General features: G+C 37.5%; 1 protein-coding gene across 1 annotated transcript in view; it reads right to left on the bottom strand.

Annotated features, from left to right (window-relative positions):
- Positions 1 to 24,491, bottom strand: part of VCAN (versican) — a 107,053-nt gene that overhangs the window by 15,748 nt on the left and 66,814 nt on the right. The window contains exons 7-10 of the mRNA XM_034072719.1: positions 11,155 to 11,268; positions 10,276 to 10,389; positions 4,452 to 4,610; positions 3,610 to 3,692 (exon numbers count right to left, since the gene is read on the bottom strand). Coding sequence (XP_033928610.1) covers positions 3,610 to 3,692; positions 4,452 to 4,610; positions 10,276 to 10,389; positions 11,155 to 11,268 — 470 coding nt within the window. The remainder of the gene's footprint in view (positions 1 to 3,609; positions 3,693 to 4,451; positions 4,611 to 10,275; positions 10,390 to 11,154; positions 11,269 to 24,491) is intronic.

Here is a 24,491-nt window from a genome sequence, read left to right as displayed (position 1 = left end):
AGGGCTGTGAGCCTGTCAAGGGTACTTTATATTTATTTTAGGTTTTCCAGTAAGAATCTTAATTCTATAGGCTCACTTTGGTCGCACTGCCCACATGCCCTAAAACACAAACACACTTCCCATAACACTGTAGGGGTATGAATTGATCTCATCTGGACACTGCACAGAAAACTGAATGGTTGTTGTTTATTTGATTGGTGAAACTATCATCCCCTGATTCATGAGGAAAGGGAAATTTCCACAACCTCATCTGAGAATTAAAGTTTTTTCACATTACTAGGCCAATGACAAAGGTGAGTTTATCACTCTTACCTCACATGAATTGACAAGAAGTGTGCTCCCTGGATTTTGGGAACCAAAAGAAGTGAGACAGCACAAGATTTATGTGCCAGTGCTGCATGTGACTCTAAAGCAGCTAAGTGGGTATGTGTATCCAATAGCTCACTGTAGTTAGAGACAACGTGCAATGCACTTGGAAGTATGTTTATTGGTCTCCACTGAGGAACTCGTGTACGTGCTTTGTCCAACTATAGTATTTGATGGTGGCTGGCTTTAGCTTCAGCTTAAAAAATCTGGAGAAACACAACTTGGTGTGAGCTGAAAATGTCAAAAAGTGAGTAATTCCCTTTCACTGAATTCATTGGTTGAACTACCTTTTAGGTGGAAAGAAAAGAAAAAAACAGTTATTTGATCCCTTTTCCAAAAATTGTTAATAAAATGCATGCCAACACCTGGCAAAGAGTTCATTTCAATTGAATATTTTAGTTGTGGGTGTCCTTACATCCATGGGAAATGAGTACCAAAGTAATGCAAGTCTTGTTTCATAATCTCCAATGGCAGAGCCTGTGATTCAATGATTCCTAATTCTTGGGTTGGTTTGGGTTTTTTTTCTAATGGTTCAGAAAAAAAAATGGGCCAGCTGCACACTGGGCCAACAATTTCATCCACAACATGTTTTGCTGTTGCTGCTGCTGTTTTTTGTTCTTTTAACAAAAAAAAAAAAAAAAAAAAAAAAAAAAAAAAAACAAAGCAAGCATCAGAATTCTTTTTTTTTCTTTTCATCCAAAACCTAATAAAATCATGTAAGCCTGACTTTCAGATGAAAGCAAGCTGTACTGGAAGAAAACTTGAACAATTATCAAGATCAAGATGAATGTACATCATTTGTAAATGACACAGTCTACCTACGAATATAATGACTTTTCTGAGAGTATCTCTAAGAAAACTCTTATACCAGGGGAATCCTCAGCAGATGAGAAAATTTCCTCCATGTATTGAACAGAATTGTAGGTAGACAATATAATGTTGGAGAAAACATGGAGCTGGGCAACAAAGTTAGAAACAGCTGAATTACAGATGTTCCCTGATATCTAGAACACAAGAATTATTTAAATTTAGATTTTTGCTATATGCATGAGATGCCCCTAAACTCAGACATTGAAGTTAGAACCTGAGTGTTGAGAGAATTCTGATTTTTATGATCACAAGTTATATGAATGCATTTAATGCTGTCATAACTGCTCTTCACTTGCAAATACACAAATGATGCAACATTTTGACACACACAGCATTCCAATTCATTTGAATTTTAAGACTATTTAGGGAAACACATTTGAGGCAGATATATTTAATATATGATATTCATATTAGTTACTAAATAAACAATAAATCACTGTAACCACAAGAGTGGTTACGAAGTATGAAAAATGAGTTAAAATCTAGGGAAAAGGAGCAAATGAGGAAGCTGCTCAGAACCATAGTATCCAGAAACCATATGGAATAAGTTATGAGGGAAAGCCATTGCAGCAGAACATAAGTGATTTCAAGATACATCTAAATTGTTTCCGAAGGAAGAGGCAGAGGGGAAGTTGTTAAAAATAAAAGTGGAAAAAAGATCAATCAAAATGAGAAATCTGTTTGACAGATGGTCTTACTTTGCTCTTAAATATCTTAATTTCATAATATTGAAAATTAAAGTAAAAATTTAATGCTACATTTCCCAGTAGCCTGAATAAAATAAAAAAATAAATCAGCCCTAATTTTAATTTCCTTGAATTAATCATTCAGTGACATACCAAATTTGTCTTTGGAATATATGAGCATGTATCTTGTTTTCCAATTCCCAAAGTAAGATGGGCTGCTGCTTCAGGCACTACGTTTATACCCAGATTCATCACACATAATTTCAGATCCCTTAGTGAAGCATAGACTCCTTGACCAACTACTGCAGATGGCCTCAATCGCCCCTGAGCTCCAACCAGAGCTAAACCATGCTCAAGTGGGTGCCTATTACTGCCAGTGAGGTATAAGACTCATGAGGGAACAGAGAATCACTCATCCAGAAGGAGTACAGTTCAAGGTCATCGCCCATCTTGTGCTCCCCAAAATACACGAGGACAGGGAAGATAAAATGATTAAATTAAACTCTTCTCCCACATCCTGCAAGACTTTGTGGCTCCAAGCACAAATGAGTGCATTGGTACCAGCACAGATGCACTGAGCCATCAGTCAAGGCAACAAAATGCTTTGTTATCTCTTACTTTTCCCCTGTGTTGTCACCTGGCAACATGGTAGTTTCCCCAGGAAATGTCTTTCTTTACAAGTCACTTTAGAGGACTTTAAAATTCTGGTTGTTTGCATGAAATGGTAATAAACAAAGCCTGTTTTGCCCTAGGTGTCTTTCTTCACAGTTGTAGTCACATGGTATGCAGAAACAATCATTGTGTGCATGTGTGAGAATGTGCATATGTGTTTCCAGATGCTTTCTTTAAGAAGAATTCACAACTGGAAAAGAAAATAATAAGCATGACCACTTTGTTCATTTTTAGTTGGTTGGGTTTTTATATAGTGTTTTTCAATGGGTATTAAATAGCAACAAATCACCTGTCACTTCTACAAAACAGCCTGTTTTGAGTTGGAAAAAGCTCAACCATTTCCTCTATTCATCAACTTTTTAATCTAGGTCAGTTAATGGTGGGTAGAGAGTGTTCTCCCTCTCCGTCTGCTGATTTTCCTTCTTGTTTTAAGGCAATAAGAGGTATCAACAGCATCTTAAATTTTTATGAACAGCTTATTGGTTACAGGCCTCCTGAACCACCTAAGGATGGCTGCTTCTCTATTCTAGATGTGGAGCTGCCATGAAGACTAGAACAATCTCCAGCAATACTTGAGAAGTTCCTTTGTGCACTTTCACAGACCCAGCAAATACAAGAGCTTGAATGTCATATCCTCATCTGAAAAAAAACGTGTTTTTCCATATACACAACAGAGAGAATTGCCACATGAGTCCTTGTATAGGACCAGAAGCGTACAAGCCAGCCTAGCAGAGACCCTTAAATTGTGGTCTCAGACTTGATTTTCTTGTTTGTTTGTTTGTTTGTTTGGAAGCTTTGATAGCTCCCACATATGAAACAGTAAGAACTAAGAATAAGATTTCAGTACTATGCCACCAAATGGTAGTTATCCCATAACAAAAGTTTGTTGGCTGTTTGCTTGGGTGTATATTTAGTGACTGCATTTTTTCATACAGCTTCCCTCATTGCTGGTGGGAATTTGGTAAGCCACCACAAAAAGAAATGAACAAGTGATTTAATTTCAAAGGCATCTTACCAGTGGGCTACCATCAGTCCAGCGGAAATCACGCTCAAACATCTTGTCATTGAGGCCAATCCACTGGTAGTCATGCCCAATGCCTAGGGAATCAGAAGATATTTTTATTAACCTTCCCATAAATGGAAGAGATTTTACCAAAGAAAATTAAGAGAATTTGCACAGAATGAATCAGAGATCATATTCTTAAGGTTCTCCCACTCATTATGCAAACAACTATTTACAGACTGGTTTTCAACTTTTCCATTTTATTTTGGGGTGTCTATAAAAATGCAGATTCTTATCTAACAATTTATAACAAACCAGTCTCTTCCCTCCTGATGGCACTGCCCTAAGAAGACAGGTTAGTTTCCTACCTGACTACTTTCGAGGGGAAGGAAAACAAAAAAAGAAAAATAAAAGCATGCATTTTAATCTACATTTTTAAAGTTTTGTTTAAGCTATGACCAGTATTGTCTAGATTGTGCAACAAAACATATAGGAACTACTTTATGCTTACTTAATACAGTATGTGGTAGTGTGGTCATTGATATCAGGTGCATATACTATCCAAAACTTTCAAAATAAAAAAGGTTTCACCAGTTTTTAATGCCAAAACACTAGTTCTTGTTCTCATCCTCAAAACCAAAGTGCTATCAATGTAACATATAATAACTTAATAGTGATAGGGAGCTTGCTTTGGTTGCAAAAGTAAAAGTGAGGAATACAAAGTCTGCCTTTTAAACATTCTAAAAGTATATCTTAAGATGGAGATGTAAAAGGCTGAGTGATCAGGAGGATATTTCACCAGCTCTGAGCCCTCAAAGCCTGCTCTTGTTTGGAGGAATCCTAACAGTACATACGGTTCACAAAGATCTGCTCCTCATGAGACAAGATGCTTGTCAAGTGTGCTCCCTGGAGACGGCATTCCCTTTCAGCCGTGTCCCATGTACGCCGATGGGCAAAGTATTTGTAGCACTGTCCTTGGAACTTGTGCCAGCCATAATCACAGGTCTCTGTGTCTGTGACAAGCAAAAAAATCACTGTCAATGGGTGTGAAAGACAGGCATGTTCCATGCAAGTAAATGGATTTTTCCACAGGGCAAACATTCAAGAAGATAGCCACTCATTAAGTAGTACAAATGCAAACCTTCAACACTCATATTTGAGACCTCACTACATTTTCAGGTAGTCCTATTCAACCACTTTCAGTACAAGGTGCAAGAACATTACTTGTGCATGGAGTATAATTGCAACTGGTAACTTGTGAACTTCCACTGATAAAATTGTGCTGTATGTGGGCAAATTCAGGATACCTTCAGTCCATAACTCTGGATAAATGAAATACCCAGGAAGTTTCATCAATCCCCAAACAAATCCATGCCTGAAAGCAATCTTTCCAGAGGTGTAGATACATTCTGGGTATGAAATTGGATTTGTTATTTTCAGTGAGTCAGTATAGTCAATAGCCAATACCACCTTTTGGCTAAATGGTATCTTTCTGCATATAGTACAGAAAAAGCTAAATACTACAGAACCTGCCAAGGATATATGATTGCAAATTCTATATCAATAATATTTCTTAGGTTTGAGCAGCTACCAACTGAAAGACACTTGTATAATAATTTTTATGACAAAACAAGGCTAGTTCTTACTTTGTAGCAGGAAGAAGATGTTCACATCCTGAAACACAAAGTTTGTTTTTTTTTCAAGACTTAAATCTTCCCAGATAAAAAGTAAATTGTATATGTACATAAATGGGATTAAAAATGCAAACATGTCACTTCAGAGGTTTATCAGAATTTCTCTGACAAATTCTGGTAATGCCAATAACACTGAAATCATTGTCTTAGGAGTCTGGTATCAAAAAATATTTTCTGAAAGCCATCAGTACAGACATAAATGTACCAAATACAAAGACATAATAGAGCTTACAATGATTATCTCTTTTCAACAAGTTAAGCTGTAAAAACTGCTTGTGCTTTGAGTAATCACAGCTTTGAAAAAGGAATGTAACCTACACTACGAACTTCTTAGTTTTTTATCTTTTCCCTCTTTGAATGTTATATGAGGTACAGGATGCATTAATCTCTGGCATCTAGACCATTTTAAAGTTTAGTCTGCCTCTGGCTTTCTAGAACATTTGTTTAACCACATGGTGTTGACTAACAGGGCTTTCCCTCAAGAAGGCTCTTAAGTTTTTATTATTCATCTTGTTCAGGGATGGCCTTGTCCCACAGGAAAGAAGGCAGGTAATAACAAGCAGCACTGCATGCTGAGAAGATCATGGCCAGAGAGCATTTCCAGGCTATTCTAATCAAGCTTTCCCTGACCTCTGCTAGGGAAGAAGTGCACAAGTCAAGAGATCTGCTGAAAGGCAAACAGAGAGGCAAAGAGGCTGGAAAACAAAACCTAGAAGACTCAGTTCAAAGAATGAGAATGGCCTGAGCAGGAATCATAAATAATAAAGTCTCCTTTCTTAAGGTAGAAGATGCCAGACAGTAACATAGATACTCTTAGCTGCAAGTCATGCACTGCAGTGCACATACAACCCCTCTCTCTTATATATATCATGTTGTTTTCCAAAAGGGAAAAGTTGAATAACTCCTGCACCTTTTTGTAGCCTAAATCTACAAAGACAGAAAAACCAGGTCTGAAGGCTCCAAGATACACAGGAATTTTAGAAAGGGAAGAGAAGTTTTTGGGTTATTTTGGCTTGAGGGGGCGATTGTTGGTTTGTTTGGTTTTTTTTTTTTCAGAGGACAGATTGATAAGAGAAGAAAAAGGAAAGAGGAAAGGGAGAGGAGGCTAGAGCGTGAAAAAGGTAGAACAGGCAAATAAAAATGTGGTGGCTGTTTCATCTCTGCAGTATTTCATCCTCTGTGTGTATCTTATTACATTAAAAATTCTCAAAGGGTGACACAAAGGTAAGGCTTTTACATGGGTATAAGATTTTAATGCCTTTACTGAACCATTTAAATCTAATTGCAGGTGGCTATGAATTTTGTGACCCAATCACCTATGAACAGAGTAGGTACAAGCATTTACTGAATACAATACTCCATGTTCATTGTATATTTGTCCAGGGAGGTAATCACACATTTCCGTAATCTTTTTCCAGAATGTGATGGAAAGACTGAAACCGTACTTGCCATATTTATGGTGTTTTAAAAGTTGCCTGGCTAGTCTTAACATTTATGACAATTTCCAGGCTTTCTTAGTGATGTGTACAAGGAGTTACTTACACAGCTTCTGTGCTCTGTAACTGGAATTGTATGTGTATAACAACATCTCTAAACACTGCATTAAGAAAAACATCTCTCTGTAAGTTTACTACATAGATACAATTTTTCAACAGCTGCAATAAGCTGTTGACAATAGGTCCATTGTCTTTAAAGAAATTTCATAAGAGTCTTAAAGAAAATAAAGACTGAACACGCAAGTACTGGAACATAATGAGTCTTAGTGGTGAATTTTCTTTCTGTATGCCTTCAGCTAATGAACAAATGCCCAAGACTCATTAGCCCACATATTTTGAGGAGAAACCCATTTCCCTACTAAACATTCAAAATAAGCCCTTTTCAGCTAAAACACATCAGAGACCATCTGTTTTCAGAAAGCATCTTTGCTGAGACCTTCTCAAATACTTCCATCCCAAGCTACCGTGCTCTGGGAACAAAGTGAATCAAATGAGACTGGAATAATCACAGACATTTGAACAATGAACTTGATTTGTAAGGAAACATTCTTCCCGATATGTTTTTAAAAAAAAAATATTTTTTTTTTGAGAGACCAGAAGAGAACAGCTGTTTGTATTATCTCAAAAAAGCATGTCCCATAACAAACACATATGTGCCATTTTGGCACACAAGCCCATGCATGTAGCTGCATTTGGTAAACAGGCTAGCCTAGGTGTGCCTGCAAAGATCCTGCAGCCAAGAAAGCCAAACCTGAAGTTTAAAACACAAACACTGTTCCTTGAAAGCAGGTAGACACCAGTTAGAATAGCAAAAGGAAAAAAAAAGGAAGGAAGGAAGAGGAAAATCTAAACAGGTGCTCATCCAGTTTTCATAAAGAACATTTATCTGGACACTGAGAGCTCTCATTAGGGGGTTTCACAGAGGGACCACAATGGAAAGACTGATGACTCTCCCAGAGTAAGTTTCACATCAAGATCTACTGCAGCCTGCAGTAATACTTTGAAAAAAGTGTTCTTGAGATATTTCTGCATTTTAAGAAGCGTTGTTCAAATGTCACCAAGTGACATGCAAAATATACACCTGTACTTTGAAAAGATACATGTGGTGGGCAAAAAAGGGTACTATCTACCCAGAGGTGCTCTACTTCTAATCTAATCTGAACCAGAAGTGATGCTGACTTGCTGAGTTACCAATTTAGTTTAAAAAAATAAACACCCTCTGCTGCTCTATTTCTAGTATCAGACCACTTTAGCTCTTTTCAGGAAGAAGTTCCTAGGCTCAGATTGTCTGCTGCACTGTTTCCACTTGGCAAGAGAAACATCTGTAAAGGAGCCAGATACAGCTCACTGAGTCACAGGACTGCATTCCCTCACCCTATTTTGGATCACTGTGAAGGCTCCTCTAACTGATACCTCCTGCAGGAGCTTCCTGATGTGAAGCTGCACTGTCCTGTTGTCACAACCCCTCCTAACACTGACATAGGCATAACACATCAGCTGAAGATCCTTTAGACTAGAAAAGTCTCATGGGGACGTCTGGGTAAAATTCTGAGCTCTGTTTATTTCTGCATCAGTGCTGTGGAACCTGGACATGGTAGAATTGTCCCCTACTTTGAACTTCGTTTCCAGAGGCAATGCATGCTAGCTGCTATCATTGCCTCCCATGGCATTTTGAATGGCATTTTGAATGGCATTTTGAATAACACTGTGCCTAAGACAGCTCTTCCTCTTCCCTTTTTTCAAAGCTTTCTAAAACAAATAGTATATATATTAGAGAAATAAAACTACAGAAGTAATGAAATATAATCTCAGTGTGCTCAACTCCACCTTTCCGGTGGCACTGAGGTACGCATTCTGTCATCCTGGCTGGTCTTTAAATCTAGTGAGGTCAGGACTGGTGCCTTGAAATAAAACCTGTTTGCCAGACAGCCATGTCTGAATTGCCAACACTGTTTTATTTTGTCTGGTGGAGTGGAAATTTGGCACTAGGTGCTTTTCCTAAGTCCCAAACCACTGGGGGACTTTTAAGTGGAGGAAATTTAAATTCCAAAGCTGAGTGAGTAGGTCTCTGGTTCTGATTGACAAATGAGGAAATGCTCCCATTAACCACCTAAAATGCGCTCTCAGGTTGGTCATAAAAAGCAGCTGAAAGCTACCATGGTACTCAGAGCTACTCTTTATTATGGATTTGCTGGAATGAGGGGGAGGAGGAAGGGAGTGAGAATATTTATTTCTTTTGTTGTGAAAACACTGTCAGTTTATAATTCGGGAGAACAGATTGGGAAAGCCTTTTCAAATTACAAGATTAGCCAGTCTACTGAAAAAGTTAAACAGTGAAAAGCACTGGAGTTGATCAGCTTCAAGAGTTCTCAGCTTTAACAAATGAATCTCTATTGTTTGAGCTGGAAGAGTTTGCAAACTGCCTTTCACTGAAGATGAGAAAAAAACATGAAAAAATCCCCAATGTTAATTAAACAAATTCAAAGGTCTGGTTCATTCACCTGTGACCAAAACCATTCAGCTGAAGGAAAAAAGTATTTTCACAAGCTTTGAAAGTATCCCTTAAAGCACCATTTATTTTTCCCATAGAAATTCCTTCATTAATTTTACTGACAGAACAGATTTTGCTACCCTACTCTTCCCCTACATTAACACATTGAGTAATCATCTTGCACTGTAAATATTTCTTGCAAGTACAATGGGATTTCTTATAGGTAATGTTCTAACAATTACAGAAACTTGGATATTTAATCTGATTTCTGCTGTCTAGTTAGAAAGCCTTTTACAACTTCCTCGTAATTGTGATTCTGTACCTACTTTACCTAAAATAATCACAGAAGAAATCAGTTTGAAAATTCTGGGATGAAGTCATCAAGGCTATGGTCCCCAGCAGATGGATATATAATCTAGCATACCCAGTAGACTATTCCTACTTTTCAGTAAAGCTTGTTGGAAGTGATGGGTTCTGGTATGTCTTTCACACCATATATTATTTTTTAAGAGAGAAGCTTGATCAAAGAGTAATTCTACTCCCACATGTTATCCCACAAGCATCACTACAGTAATGAGAGAATGTTGTTATATGACTTTCCTGTAATGTGCAAGCCAATAGAGGTAGGCTGTGCTTGCCTTGGAGCCACCTGAAAACAGTGTGGCTGTTATTTTGGCACAGAAACTCCCCCCTATAACCATTTATATTTGGCACAACAGTAATGCTACTTCCAGTCAGGTTAGCACTTGGATAGAGTTTGCTGTCATCCTTCTGCAAAAGATGGTGCAGTTGAAACCCTAAGCAAAAACTCCTGAGCCACAAATCATGAGATTCTAACATACTCAAAAACTGTAATCTCTCCTCACCACTGATGACTCCCCACATTTTTACTGTTTCTTCATCCTCTCATTTTAGAAGGGCTTGCCTAGATTTTCCAGAAGAGTGTTGAAATGGAAAGGATGACCTCAACCACCATAGATTAAAGAATACACCTTACCTTGTTCGCAAAGAACACCTATATAGCTTGGCAGACACAAGCAAGTAAAGGTATTGAGGCCGTCTATACACGTGGCTCCATTCCGGCATGGGTTAGACTGGCATTCATCAATATCTACAACACAAAGACAAAAGTCTTCATAATCCACCCCCTTCCTAGAAAGGAAATGTTCTTCAGACCTAGTCATACAGTCATGACTAGGACTGGATCTAGTCATACTAGGACCAGTTCAATCCCTCCATCCCTGGCAGTGTTCAAGACCAGGTAAGACAGAGCCTTGGGTGACATGGTTTAGTGTGAAGTGTCCCTGCCCATGGCAGGGGGGTTGGAACTAGATGATCTTAAGGTCCTTTCCAACCCTACCTATTCTATGATTCTATGATAATCCAGAATTATTGCAAAAGATCCAAGGGAATGATTTATTTGCATGATAACTGATTTCACTATGCCTAATCTTCCTTCCTCTTCATCCATAAGCCAAGCAGCAGTTTCCTTGGGAAATATGACATTACCGATCCACAATTTTGTATCCTGCACTCTGACTCCTGAGTTCTTAAAAACTATCCCAAGAACAATCCCAAATATTAATGTTTATCTGGATTTATGTGATGTAGTCAGGAATTTAATGCAATGAATTCTGGGTCATGTAGTTCATTTACAACTCTTACATTTGTGTGTGTACATATTTGTCCAGTCTAAGGGAAGAGAGAAAAGGGGTATAAGTGGACCTCCTTCACTTTATTGTTCTCTTATTAATAAGGCCTCACTAGAGAATTTTTCAAATGTCTATGTATTCTTTAACTTCAAAACACAGCACTTCTGCAGGTCTTATGTATGAAGGTTTTATACTCAGTAAGTGCTTAGATTGCATCAGCTTACCTAATTCACACTGCTCGCCGTTGAAACCTGGCAAACATGTACAGATGTAAAATGAACCACGCGGATAGCACGTACCACCATTAAGGCAGGGATTGCTTTTGCATGGATCTTGGCCTGTTGAATGAGTAGAAAAAGGAAATTGATTCTGTAGCTTCAAGGAACTGGTGTCTTTTTGATGTTTTGGAAGAAAAAATAGTTCTTCATTTCTGCATGGATGCATCAGGCTTTACTGTAGTTAGAGAAACTCTATTAACATAATAGACTAAGGAGAATAAGATCAGTTTATATAGTAGTAAAACTTATTTTCAGACATTGCTATTTTCAACTTTAACAACTTTAACAACATGGTACTTACTATCAGCTAGTATAAATAACTTTCAGAATTAAATGTTTTCATAGCAATTTGTACTATATTCAAAAGCTATGGTGTTCTATTGAGGATTTAGTTTGCATGACATGGTAATTAATTATAGCTGAAAATAGTTAAACATATGCAAAATGAATGGAAAATGCTTGCTTTTTTTTTTTTGAGCAGGGTTAGTTTATACAGAATGACTGGGTACACAGAACATACTAGCTGGTTTCTGTTGTTTCACTTGCTTATATTTAATCAATCAATGCCCCAAAGTCCTTATTTCTTTGAAAGAATAATTTCACACATGCATATTTCCCACCTTTCTTCAAAACGCATCTCAAGAACACAAAGGTACTGAACACATCCATAACTGAACTAAACACTAAGATAAATGCTTACCTGTTGTGAAATCCTCAGTTGTTATGTGAGTTACCATTTAAACAGCTTTTCCTTGCAGAGCTTTATGCCTTCTAGTGATGCTTATATCAGCTGAGTTTAGAAACCTAGGTATTTGCATTTTATTTAATGCGTAGGAGGAATTAACAAGTATAGGTAAACATTTCTGAGTATCTCAGAGTCAGAGGATAGTCAGGAAGACAGCCCCTCTTGGACACAAGAAGAAGGCCGTGGTTTTGGAAACTTAAAAAAATGGGTGAGTTCTGTAACCTAAATTAATTTAGAAACATGAGAAAAGTTTAGATTTTTGGTTGCATTTTCCAAGATGATCTGACTACGGTTTACGAAATAAAACATAAATAACATCTATTTTACCCTTGACAAATTAGACATTCAAAGATGTCTCCTTAAAGTTCTAAGTTCTTTATCTAGTCACAGGAAAGCAGAAGGTTCAGTTAGAAGCCTTCACATGAAAACCCTGTCTACATAAGTTTGGGATTGTAATTTAGTGGCCAGGATTTTGCTTTGGAAGTTTTGAAATTATTCTGATCACAACCACAAAATAGGGTGTTTCCTATGGGACTGTTTCCTGAAAGTCCCAGACATAAGGCCATGTTAAGCACCCAAGGATGTTTCTTGCTCATTTACTGTTTGCTTGTCCTCCTATGGACTGGATATTTTCCCAGTTAACATTTTCAGATTAACAGTTTCCTGGATTATTTGATGAAAAATAATAGAAAACCACATGAAATTAAGCCGGTTCAATTCGTTCATCAACTATATCTAGGTAAAATATGAATAGAAGCGATTGAAGTGACCCTACCTGCATCATCTGTGTATTTGGCAAAAATGCCTAATAACCATTACGTAAAACAAAATATTGTGGCAAATAACATTTAACTGAAAGATCTTCAATTTATAAGTCAGACACTGTATCAACCATTGAAAGTTACAGACAGGCTGAAAATATGAAGTCTTGGTTTTCTCTTGTCTGAAAAGTCATCTTGCAGGCTAAGAAAAAGTACTTTTTATAGAAAATTCTGATCCTAAAATACACATTATAACCAACTGTGTAAGTACTACTGTCATGCCCACACAGAAAAGCTATCAGACAAAAATATCTGAAATTGGAAAATCAAACAGTTACAGCTAAATTCTGTACCACAATCAATGTTACCTTCCTGTCTTTTAGAACTGGCTGGTCACCCCAAGTCTGATCCAAAGCTCCACAATGCCCAGGAAAAAAAAACTCAGGAAAGTCAGTGAGCTTGAGATTTGGTCCTCCCATCTTCCTTCACTTAGTAAGGGTTACAATCATGTGGATTTCAATGCCTGAGCCTCACATGTTCTGCCGTTATTTCATACAGTGCTCCGATTGTCATACCTCTTATCAGAGTTAAGACATACGTTTACATGTACCACAACAAACATATACAACAAGTGATTGTATTTAGAAGTTACCTGGAATTTGCACTGCTGTGCCTTCAACTGAACCCACACTGGTGCCAATCAGGAAATCTGATCCATTAGTGACTTCCCGAAGGAAAAACGATGAAGTTACAAGTTCAATAGTGTTTGGCTCCTCAGAGCTTATTGTAGACTCCTCATTTTGATATGGACTGTTTCCAGAGGTAAAGTTGTTTGTTGCAATGTTAGAAGAAATAGTTGTGATCTCCTCTTGCCCAGACAAAGCTGATTGTGTTCCTGTGCTTGCATCCAAAAGTTGTGAAGATGAAGCTAGCATTGTAACTGCTTCCTGGTCAGGCTTAAATACTTCACTTTCAATGCTATTGGGTGAATTTGAAACAGGTGTGGAAAAAAGCCATGGGATCTCTCTCTCAGTACTTCTGTCATCTTCTTGATGAGGATTGTCCACTCTTCCTAAGGAACCTTCAGCTTTTACTGTGCTAACATTTGGAACATCTGTGCTCACACTTTCTCTGAAATTCAGAAAAGCAGTAGGCAAGACACGTATTGATGAAGGATCTCCAGAAACAGTAGCTTCCTCTTCAACAGCCAAATCAGTTGCAGAGGTTTCTGTCTCTTCTGTCCTGTCTGTTACAAAACTATTAAAGTGAGGAGTACTTTCAGTAGTTGTGCTTTCTGAAACAGGCTTGGCGGAAAACTCCAGCAGAGAATACTCTGTCCTGTCGAGATCAGTGGTGGGAGGTTTATATGTTGCCGCAATATCAGAACTGACCTCTTTGAAAGTTCCGTCTGATGAATGATCAGACTGATCTGAATCCTTTGAAGATGATGTACTTGGAATGATTACATCAGAGTACTCAGATACTCCATTAACCAATTGAACAGTCACTGAAGATTTAGGAGTTTGATGTACTGAATAAAAGCCTGAATCTGTTTCTTCGTACTCTGCTGATGCCGATTTTGTGTTTGTGTATACTGTGGGATGTTTTTCGTCAATCTTGTTAGATGATGCAGTTGTCAGTTGGGATGTATGCTGTGTGGTGACAATACTTACATCAGGCATGTCAGTTGTCAAAGCCCTTTCTGTTTCAGTAGTAAAAACTGGTGTAAGAGAAGGGATCACAGGCAGCTTATCATCCAGTTCTTCATGTCCCATTCCAGAAAAGCCAGAGACAGAGATTGTTTCACTTTGATCTGCTATTACTTGGTTGTTTGCTGAAGTATTCAGCTTGTAGTTTTCATCTGTTGTGCTTGTTACAACATGTTTAGACTCATGAAGAACATGAGGTTTTGCCAGAGATGGCACTGTAGGAAGGAAAATGCCCAGTTCAGATAGTTCGGTAGTGATGAGAGTTTCTGTTGCAAACTTTCTTGCATCCCCTGAGCCCAGATCCTTGTCATCTGATTTTGATCTGTGCCCAGCTGTTATTGATTCAGTGCTTGGCTGACTGGAAGTAGTTGAAGAAAGACTATCACCATATCCAAGTGTCTTCTCTTTGGCTATGAAAATTTTAGGTGTTGATTCATATTTCTCCTCTTCAGCTGTTATGCTATCATCACCACCATATGTTGACTGTATAACAAGATTTGGCATTGTCTGCACATTTATTATATCTTCAGGCATTGATTTAGAGTGATCCATGTCTATAATAGTTGTTTCTTCTGATGGTATTTGAAGTCTTTCTTCAATTAGTGTAATATCACCATAAACAGAGATGTTCAATATAACACTTCTTTTATCATCAATCACTGGGATAATTTTCTCATATATCCCAGTATCACTTGTTAGCTCTTCTGATGCAGCTGTCTTTGATTGAACAGCAGATGGATTTGCCACAATCTCTTTATCTTCTGTAAAAAGGGATGCCAGTCCTGTGATGTCAGTCTGTGGCCCATCTATCGGTGCCTCTGTTGTAATTTCAGAATAAGCTTCCCCAGGAACACTAGATGAAGCATTTAGTTCTACCTTTGACACAGGGGGTATTGACAAATGAGTAAACGTATCCGAAAATGAATCCAAATCACCAACCCATCCAGACCCTTCTCCAGAGCTTTCAGGTAATACTCTGCCTGGCATTTTTGTTGTTGAGGTTACAAGTGACCCTTCTGTTTCAAGATTAGGAGTTCCACTCAGTATTACAGAAATGGGAGTTACACCATGTTTAATCAGTAAATGTAAAGTTTCCTCTCGAGAAACAGCTTTAGAAGTAGATGTTGTCCCACTTCTTTCATTTTCTCCTTTCCTATAGTTAGCTTCCTTGTCGTGAGGTTTTGCAGTTGCAACAAAATAATGCGTCATCTCTTTAATCTCTTCAGAGGTGAAGTTATTGGAACTATCTTCTGCTAAAGCTAGGGAACTGGTGATCACTGAGCTGGGAAACTGGTTTTCTGGTTCTAACAGCAGCCCAGCTACAGTGCTTGTAACTTCTTCATTAACTTCACCATTTGATTCAGTGCTTAATCTGTCAAAGTCTTGTGTCCTGTCAGTTGATAGTTTGGGTCCCAAATTTGCAGGATGAGAAGTATGAGGACTTAAAGTACTTGTGATTTCTTTGACAGCTAATGGCACTACAGCAGAAATAATAGCAAGGTCATCTCCTGACCCTTGTCCTGAAAATAATGCATCACCAATGAGTTCGTTATTTGATAGCTTTTCTTCTTTGGGTGTCAGGAATGAACTGTGAATATCTTTTGTAGGGAAAATATTTTGCACCAACTCCTCCTTTTGCTCTGTATCTGTATCTGGAGAGCTTGTGTATTTCCTTTCAATCTTTGCAGGTTCAGTTACTCTGTCGTCATTAAATGACAAAAGTTTTTTTTTAACAGATTCAGTATCTAATTCCTTTTCTTCTGAATACAGACTGACAGTAGGAACATTTAAAAATCCTAGATGTTCATGGGTAGCCTGTGTATTTTTAAATAAAGGGTCTATTGTTGCTTCTTCAGAAGATTCTACAGCTTTTGCTGAAATTTCCTGTGGCAAATCTCCAGAATATATATCTTCCACCAAAGGAGTCTTCATAGAAAAATTTCTCACTATCATTTCATCATTTTTTTTCACTTCCATTCTCATGTCAGTTACAGTTTCCATTGTAGTTGATTCATTTTCACTACTTGTGACTAGCTTGCCAGGTTCAGTAGTGAAGGCATGATTCATAGGTGGTGTGCTGACAACTTTTCTGTCATACTTTTCTTGTGTTTCTAGTTCCCCAGTGGGTGAAACTGCTGGTTTTGTAAACGATTCAATGAATGTGTCTGCTTCCCCAGATCCCTGATCAATATATGGCAAATGACTTCCAAGTAATTCTTTAATGAGTCCATTAGACATTAGTTCTGTGGTGCTGCTGTCACCTTTGAATTCTTCTCCGGAGCCATGCTCAATGAGGAGAATCTTTCCTAATGAGACAGCTGAAGAACTAACTTCTGCATTTCTGCTTTCTGTAGATACTGCTACTCCTTCTGCACTGCCAGTACCCTGTGTCACCATGATGTCGTAAGGGCTGTTACTAACCACTGATTCTGGAGATGGTGTGGCCTCAGTCATTTCTAAATCTCCAGTTTTAACTCCTGAAGCAACATGAGGTATTACCTCTTTTCTAGAATCAGGACTAGATTTTATTTCAAAAGGAGCTGTGTAAGCTGGTTCTGTTTCCTGCTTTTGTTCTCCCAGGTTTCCTGTAATAAACGTATTCTGGGGCATCTGAGTTGTTACTTCAGGCTCCTTTGTTAAGCCATCTAACCTAGTACTTGAAATTGATATTGCTGATTCATCTGGTCTTGGATGTTCTTCATATTCCGTTGTTGCATTCTTCAGTAAAGTGTCATGTATACCGTAAACTTTTCCTTCATGCTTTTCTGTTTGTGTTTCAGTGATAGCTCTTATTGGAACTGAAGTCAAAGTAGCAGACTCAATAACATCTGCGTCTCCAGAACCTGGATCAGTAAACGGTGAGTCAGTACTTACTACTTTTCTTCTGGGACCCCCTGAAAATATGTCTGCTGGTTCTTCTGCTGATCCTTCATTTACAAAAAGCTGTTTCTCTCTCAACAGAGGAATGGCGGTGACCTTTCTTATTTCAGAACTCATGGTACCTGTTACCAGTACTGTTTTTCTGAGGGGGGTGGGCTCTTGACTTACACTTCTGACTTCAGTAGTAGTGCTCCCAAGTTCATTCAACTCTGAATTTCCCCCTGCAGCAGTAGCTGAGTATTCCTGACTTGCATAAACAGTGGTTTGCACTTCTTTTTCATTTTTTATATTCTTTTCAGTTACAAAAGAGCTGGCAGCTTCTTCTGTATTAAACTCATACACAGAATTGGTGGCAACAGTTAGTTCAGGACTTTGATCAAAAGCAGAATACAGAGTGCTGATTCCTCTGGGCAAAGCAGAAGTGATTCCTGAAATGGTTATAGAAATTTCTGTTGGCGGTACTGTTTCAGAACCCAAAGAAATATCTTGCATTGAAAGTGCTTCTGTTACTGCTGTTTCTGTTGTCATGGCTGAGGTTATAGTGATGTCCTTTTCTACATCTCCAGATCCTTCTAGAACTGTAAAAGAAGAAGCACCCATCTCAGGATTTGCTGTATGTCTGCTTGTTTCCATAAGACTTTCAACAGGAGAGTTTGCAGTAAATTTAATAGTTGATTTATAATGATTTCCTGGAGTAGGGGATGCCTCTTCTGAACTAAGGTCTTTCATGCCTATGCCTACTGTAGCTGTATCAAAAACTGTATCCAGAGATGCAGTTACGGCAGAACCTTCCACAGCAAATACAGTACGAGCGGAAGTTATGCCAGAATTTTTCCCACTGTCTTCCTTTCTTGACATTGTCACACTGTCTTCTGAGAAGAGAGATCTGGATAAATCAGGTTCAGTGGAGCCATCTCCAGAAGATTCATTAGTAATCAGAAGCAAGTTTTTTGTATCTTTAGTAGACATCTCCTCAGTTCCATGCCATGCTACGGTCTCTTTATTTTTTTGCAGAGACTGCTCATATGAAGAAGTAATGGCTATTGATTTATCAGTCATAGCAACTTCTAACTCATCGCTATAAACAGGTTCTAACATTGCAACATCTGCTGTTGGTTGTGTAACTTCAAATGCCCCTATCACTTCTCCAGCTTTGCTTGGTTGCATAGTACCAGATGCTTCATTTTCAGGTATTATAAATGTGTTTGTTTCATTGATATGAGAAAAGGTTACATTTTTGGAATGTGCAACACTTTCAATTTGGTCACTTCTCGCTTCCTCAGCTTTTGTGCTCTTAGGTGCACTAGTAACTTGTTGCTTTCCATTGATGAACTGCAAAGCTGGAGGAGTTGTAACATCAGTAGTATTTTCACAGTCTTCCTCTTCTTCAAACTCTACAAAGTTTGGAAAGAAAGGATCCAATATTATATATTCAGACGAATCCTGCACAGACTCTGAAGTACAGGGTTCAGTCTGAGCTGATTCTGCATCAATGTGGGATTCATCTACTGCATGAGGAAGCATGTGGCGACTGAACAGATCCAAAAATTCATTCACCGGATGATCTGCAAAAAAAAAAGAGCTTTTCATAATCCCCAAGTGACAACAACACTTGTACATTATAACAGATACATGAAGTACAAGCAATCCACCGGAGGAAAAAAAAAAAACAACAAAAAACAAACCAACCAAAAAAACAACCAAACAACAAAAAATTCAAAGTGAAATACAGTAAATTCAGCAGGTTCATGTATTCACACCAAATTAAATGCCACCACAGTGTTTAACTTTCTAATTAAAACCTTTGTGTATACTGAACACATTGCTCATATAATGTTGTCCATTGCCATGCACGTTTAATCCTGAACCCACATATAAGCTAATTTATCCTACACTATTCAGGAGAGGTAAGAAATAGACAAGATGAAAACCATATGAAGACCAAAAGACTCTCGCCCCAGCCTGCAGCAGCTGCTTCCATGGATATGAGACACCCACTAACCTTTACCAGAAATTCAACTTAGACAAAGATAAGCAGTGCAAATAAAAAAATAAATTCAGAGCTATAGAATATGCCTCTGCAACTCTATTTTTTCTCAGTATAAAGTAATTTAAATTCCTAGGAACACCATAAAATGTACATCAGTTGCTCTACTCTTTACACTAGGTCAGTAAATAAAGTCTCATTTTGTAAAGTTGTTGCTACTTGGCACTGTAAAACATTATAAAGCAAATAAGAAAAATATTTCAGATCCAAAATCAATTGCCATTCAGACAGTAATGTGAGTAAAGCCCAGCTATTTTCTTCTGCTTAGTACTCCCTTTGAGAGATTTACACACTTCCACAGAATGCAGAGCTCTCATTCTTTTTCCTAGGTGGCCAAGCAGGTAAAGAAAGGGAAGAGAGTTTTAAGTAGGCAAAGTTTTATCAGCAGAAGCTGTTGTAAATTTCCTCTAAGAGTAATGATCTCATATTCCATAGACACTGTTTAAATATGCTTTCTCAACACAAACATCACTTCAAACCATCTGTTCTAGACAATAGCTGCTACCCTTACTAAAAAGAGGATACAAGACTCAGCAAAAGGCCAAATTTCAGGCTTGGCCAGCTGACTTGAAGCTGGAAATTTTGTGCTGAAACTTTATTGCATTAATATATCTTTCTTCTGGGTCTATGCTTACAACCATTTTTCCAAAAGAAAATTACTGTTTGCTGCTATAAACTGGTGTCACCAATGGAGCTCCGTCTACATTGTCAGTAGAGGATCTGAACCAACAGAAGCCTGTCTTATACCACTGTCAGAAATGATGGCTCCCCAAAGAACATTTGCAGTATATGACAGAACACACGTCTGTAAGCAAATCTTCCTCATTAAAACTGTTTACAATACATAAAATTATGAAAAGCTGACAGGTAAACTATTTCAGTAATTTGAAATAAGTCCCCCACGTACGAACCTTGTTTAACCTCTATGACAACTGACCCCTCAGAGATAATCAGGTCATCACTCTGGAAAAGAATGTATTAAATCACATTAAACTGACGCACAGTACTGTGAACAGCTTGTGATTCTTTGGCTTACGGTGTTTTGTGTGTGCAAATTGGCTGCAATGTGGGTCTTGAAAAGGTCATTGCAACTCTATTGAGATTTGATGTTCTAATATCTCAGGCTGTGTTTACAGCTAAACTCATGAAGTATTACCAAATGTTCATTCTGCTAAACCTCCAGCTGAAGAGTAAATGGCAATTTCAGACCTGTTTTACAAAGAACATGTAATGAGGTTCTCTGAATGTAAGGATTTTATCTAATTTCTAAGCAATTTGGGGAAAAATTAAGACCTGTTCCAGTCTTGCAGAGAATAAATCACCTTCAACAATGTGTACTTCCACTAAAATATTCAGTATGTACAGCACTAAGTTCAGTGTTCCCAGCACAATACAAAAAATCAGGTTTTAACCTCATTTCTGGCTGGCTATTCCATATTACCCCAATAAAGCCTAGTGTTTACTTTGTGCTATGACAGCTCTATTAAATGACTAGAAACAACTACAATCTCCCTCAAAAGTGCTTGTTTTATAAGTTGTTTTTTGCAATGCTCGTAAGAGAGAATTTCTCCCTGCTCCTTTCTCCAGTGAGTTAGAAATATTTACAGAGGCTGTACAGTGCCACAGAAAAAAAATATAGCTTCTGCAGCCATTTACTTGTCAGCCCAGATCTCCTTTTAAAATTACATTCAAGCATAAAAGCAAAAATTTAGTCATTTGTCCAAGATCTGTAATATGATGTGAAGAGGCATTTTTAAAAACATCACTTTCAGAATCCACAGTCTAGCAAATAGCATACTGAAGAATCATGTTTTCATAGAAGTAGAAACTCTAATCAACACAGAATTGTACAACTTCTTTTCAAAACAGTGTATGCAAGAATAAATGGAAATTCACTAACTGAAAGGAGGATGGCAAGTCAGAGCTGCTAGATCTTTGAGAGCTTGCAGTTCTCTGTAAATCCACTATAAAATAACTGCACTGGCATTCAGAACTAGAGTACTCTATATTGAAATGTGCATGGGCAAGAAAGATGGCTTACTGTGTGCATAACTTAAGAAGGAAATATGTATACCTAAACTGCTATATAGGCTAATGTAGCATAAGAATTAACTGTGATTTCATACGCAGCTGTTAGGATTGTGTGAACAACGCATGTAGCATGCTTTTGCAGAGAAGTAGACATTAAAAAAATATATTAAACCTGTATGGATATGGATAGGCTGCAATTTGTAGGAGGGTACCATGACTAACAAGTTCTGACCAGTGTATTATTTTTGTAGCAGTGCACACCTGGGAGTCCCTCAAATTACTAGCTCACGCTAAGTCATTTATGGTAGGTAATAAATTTAGTGAACAACATCTGTTCAAAATTCACCTAGAAGACATATACAAATTCTTACATATGCAAAGATCTCTATCAGACCTTAACTTTTACTTTGTTAGCTTTTTCAAGACCTCACATGCCACAGAGATCCACATTAAAGAAAATTAGCTAAAGGTATGATATTCCAATAATTAACTTTCAGAAGGTCCTTTCATTAAATATGAAGCATTTTTGTTTGGGCTCTTTTTCAAACTAAACAAAACAAAAAAAAAAAGAAAAAAAAAATCAGCTTTTTTAAAAGTAGTGATTAATAAAATGATTTTTTTTCTTTAATTAGAATTTCTTCTCCTTTCTAGAGCTTTGATTATTCAGTGTTAGTACTCAAGTTTACAGTGCTCAGAAATAACAGCTGTGGAAAATCTCTTAAACCCCAGAGATGGCCAAGAATCTATGCAACAATATAGCTCATATTATCTTGTCCTTTAAGAATAAGTAAGAAACAAGGATAAAAACCTAAGCACTACTGTAAAATATGAATACAGGAGGGAAAACTCTTATCTGTTTAACTGGTCTGTTAGACTTTAGGACAGACACAAAAAAATTTGGAGCAGTTTTAAACTGGTTGGATGCAGCTGACACATGTTGTCCCTAATTATGTTCATGTCCATTCCAACTGCAGGTAAAAACATGCAGACTTGAGATTTTTAATAAGAGATGAAATGAGGACTTTAAAAGAAAGGAGTTTGGCTTCTAAATATATTTATCAATAGTTCACAGGTTATCATGGCAAATGAGCCAAAAGGAGCACTTGTTTAAAGAGGTACTTTATTATTATAACTCCAAGAAAAAGAAAGTAAAAAATAAGTAGCTAAAATGTAGTAAAAGCAAGGGCTGCCAGTTCAGACTGCCAATCCAAACAAGTCCAAAAGGGGATTTATCTGTAAGGCCTCTTATTGAGGAAAGTGATGGGGTGCACACTAAAAAATTAAATAGATCAGTGGATGAGTATATATGCAGCCTAGAGTGTTCCTTGATCCATTTAATATGTCTAAATGTCTTAAATTACCTGTATGGAATAGGCATCTCTCTCATTAACAGTCAACTACATACAAGAAATGGAAATCCTTCTGGCTGCCCGGTGCTTTTTAGCCACAAGAAGACTTGACTGCTACTACATATAATCACAGAGAGACTGATTGATTTGGCACTAATTTTCATTTACAAACTTTCTAATGACAATTGGTTCTAAACCCATGTTAATTTGTTGCTGGGTCAAATATAGAAGTTGTGTCTGTGTTACTGATGAGCAAGCTAACTTCTCAACACCCAGAAAACATGTAATGCATAGCAACGTTCTTTCGTGAGAAAGATCATTTTTATGAGGGTAAGCAATAAAGACTACTTCTCTCAAAAAAACAAAACAAAACTTCAGAGAAGCAGCTGTAGAAGAATTAATAGAGAATTAAATAGAACACAGATTATGATGATTTCAAAACTTTCAAAAACTAAACTATTCAGTTTAAAGGACTTATAGATTTAGGACAGTTTTGTGAAGTCTCATTGAAAATGGGACTGGTAACTTCTAACTTGGCATCCTACATGTAACAGAAAAGATTCCTGCATTGTCCCTTCATTGCTTCAGAGCAACGTGGTGAGCTGTTTCTGACAAGTAACAGAGCTCAGCCTTTTTTAGGACTAGAAGTATAGTAAACCCATGAAATTCAGAGAAAGATCCATAAAATGTTCTATGGACTTCAAATCAGGCTCCATATTTTGATTGGAATAGATATAAAAAAAGGAAAAAAAAGGCCAAAAAACATTTTGGGCTGTTCTTTTCAAAAATATCTATTTCATTGCGTAATGTGACATTAACACAAGCTTCATAACATTCACTACCAAGAACTGGCAACCACAACACAGGTTAGAATGAAACAAACAGAATAGCTTTCATTAGTCAAATTTCTTCCTGCACTCAATAACTGAAATACTTGTGTTTGGCCTTCAACTGGGTTATATTAGGGTTCATTTAGACAATGGTGTGACTAGAGTACTGTATATACTATACGCGACATTAAAATATCATATATATGTGGGTTTCTATCAATTTTCTGCAAATTCAGTGACTGACAAAGGTAATGCAGTAACTTACAATGAAAACAAAAAAGTTTGTTTCAGGCAGAAAAGTAATAAATAATTTAAGGTTAAAAAAAAAGAGAAAATCCATGGGGTTTTCCCCCGTGCATACATGTTAACTACTCCATGTTGTGTCACCTTATTGCTTTTCCTTTCTTTCCTGTATATATCTTGTACAGATATGTACAAAATACATAATATTTAACACTTGGCACAATCAAATCAGATGTCTCAAGCTTCGTAAACAGTTATCAATCAGACCCCTACTTGTTCAAAAAACATTATTCTAAGAAAGTTGTTGCAGGAAGAGATTGTAAAAATACATTATGAAAAGCACATAGACAGCAATGAAGACTTAAGGAAGACATGAGTCATTATATTACTTATTTTTGTACACTATGAAAGTGGTGAGGCCCTGACACAGGTTGCCAAGAGAAGCTGTAGCTGCGCCATCGTTGGCAGTGCTCAAGGCCAGGCTGAACAGGGCTTGGAGCAACCTGGTCTAGTGGAAGGTGTTCCTGCACATGGCAGGGAGTTGGAACCGGATGAGCTTTAAGGTCCCTTTAAACACAAACCACTTTAGGATTCTACGATTTGCTACAGACTGAAGCTGCTATGAAAAGCACATCCAAACAAACAATCCACAGAATAATGGACATTGTGTTTGATTAAGACTTTTTGA

This window comes from Melopsittacus undulatus, chromosome Z (genome assembly GCF_012275295.1).
Source record: "Melopsittacus undulatus isolate bMelUnd1 chromosome Z, bMelUnd1.mat.Z, whole genome shotgun sequence".
NCBI classification, from domain to species: domain Eukaryota; kingdom Metazoa; phylum Chordata; class Aves; order Psittaciformes; family Psittaculidae; genus Melopsittacus; species Melopsittacus undulatus.
This window is presented reverse-complemented; position numbering and strand designations above follow the sequence as displayed.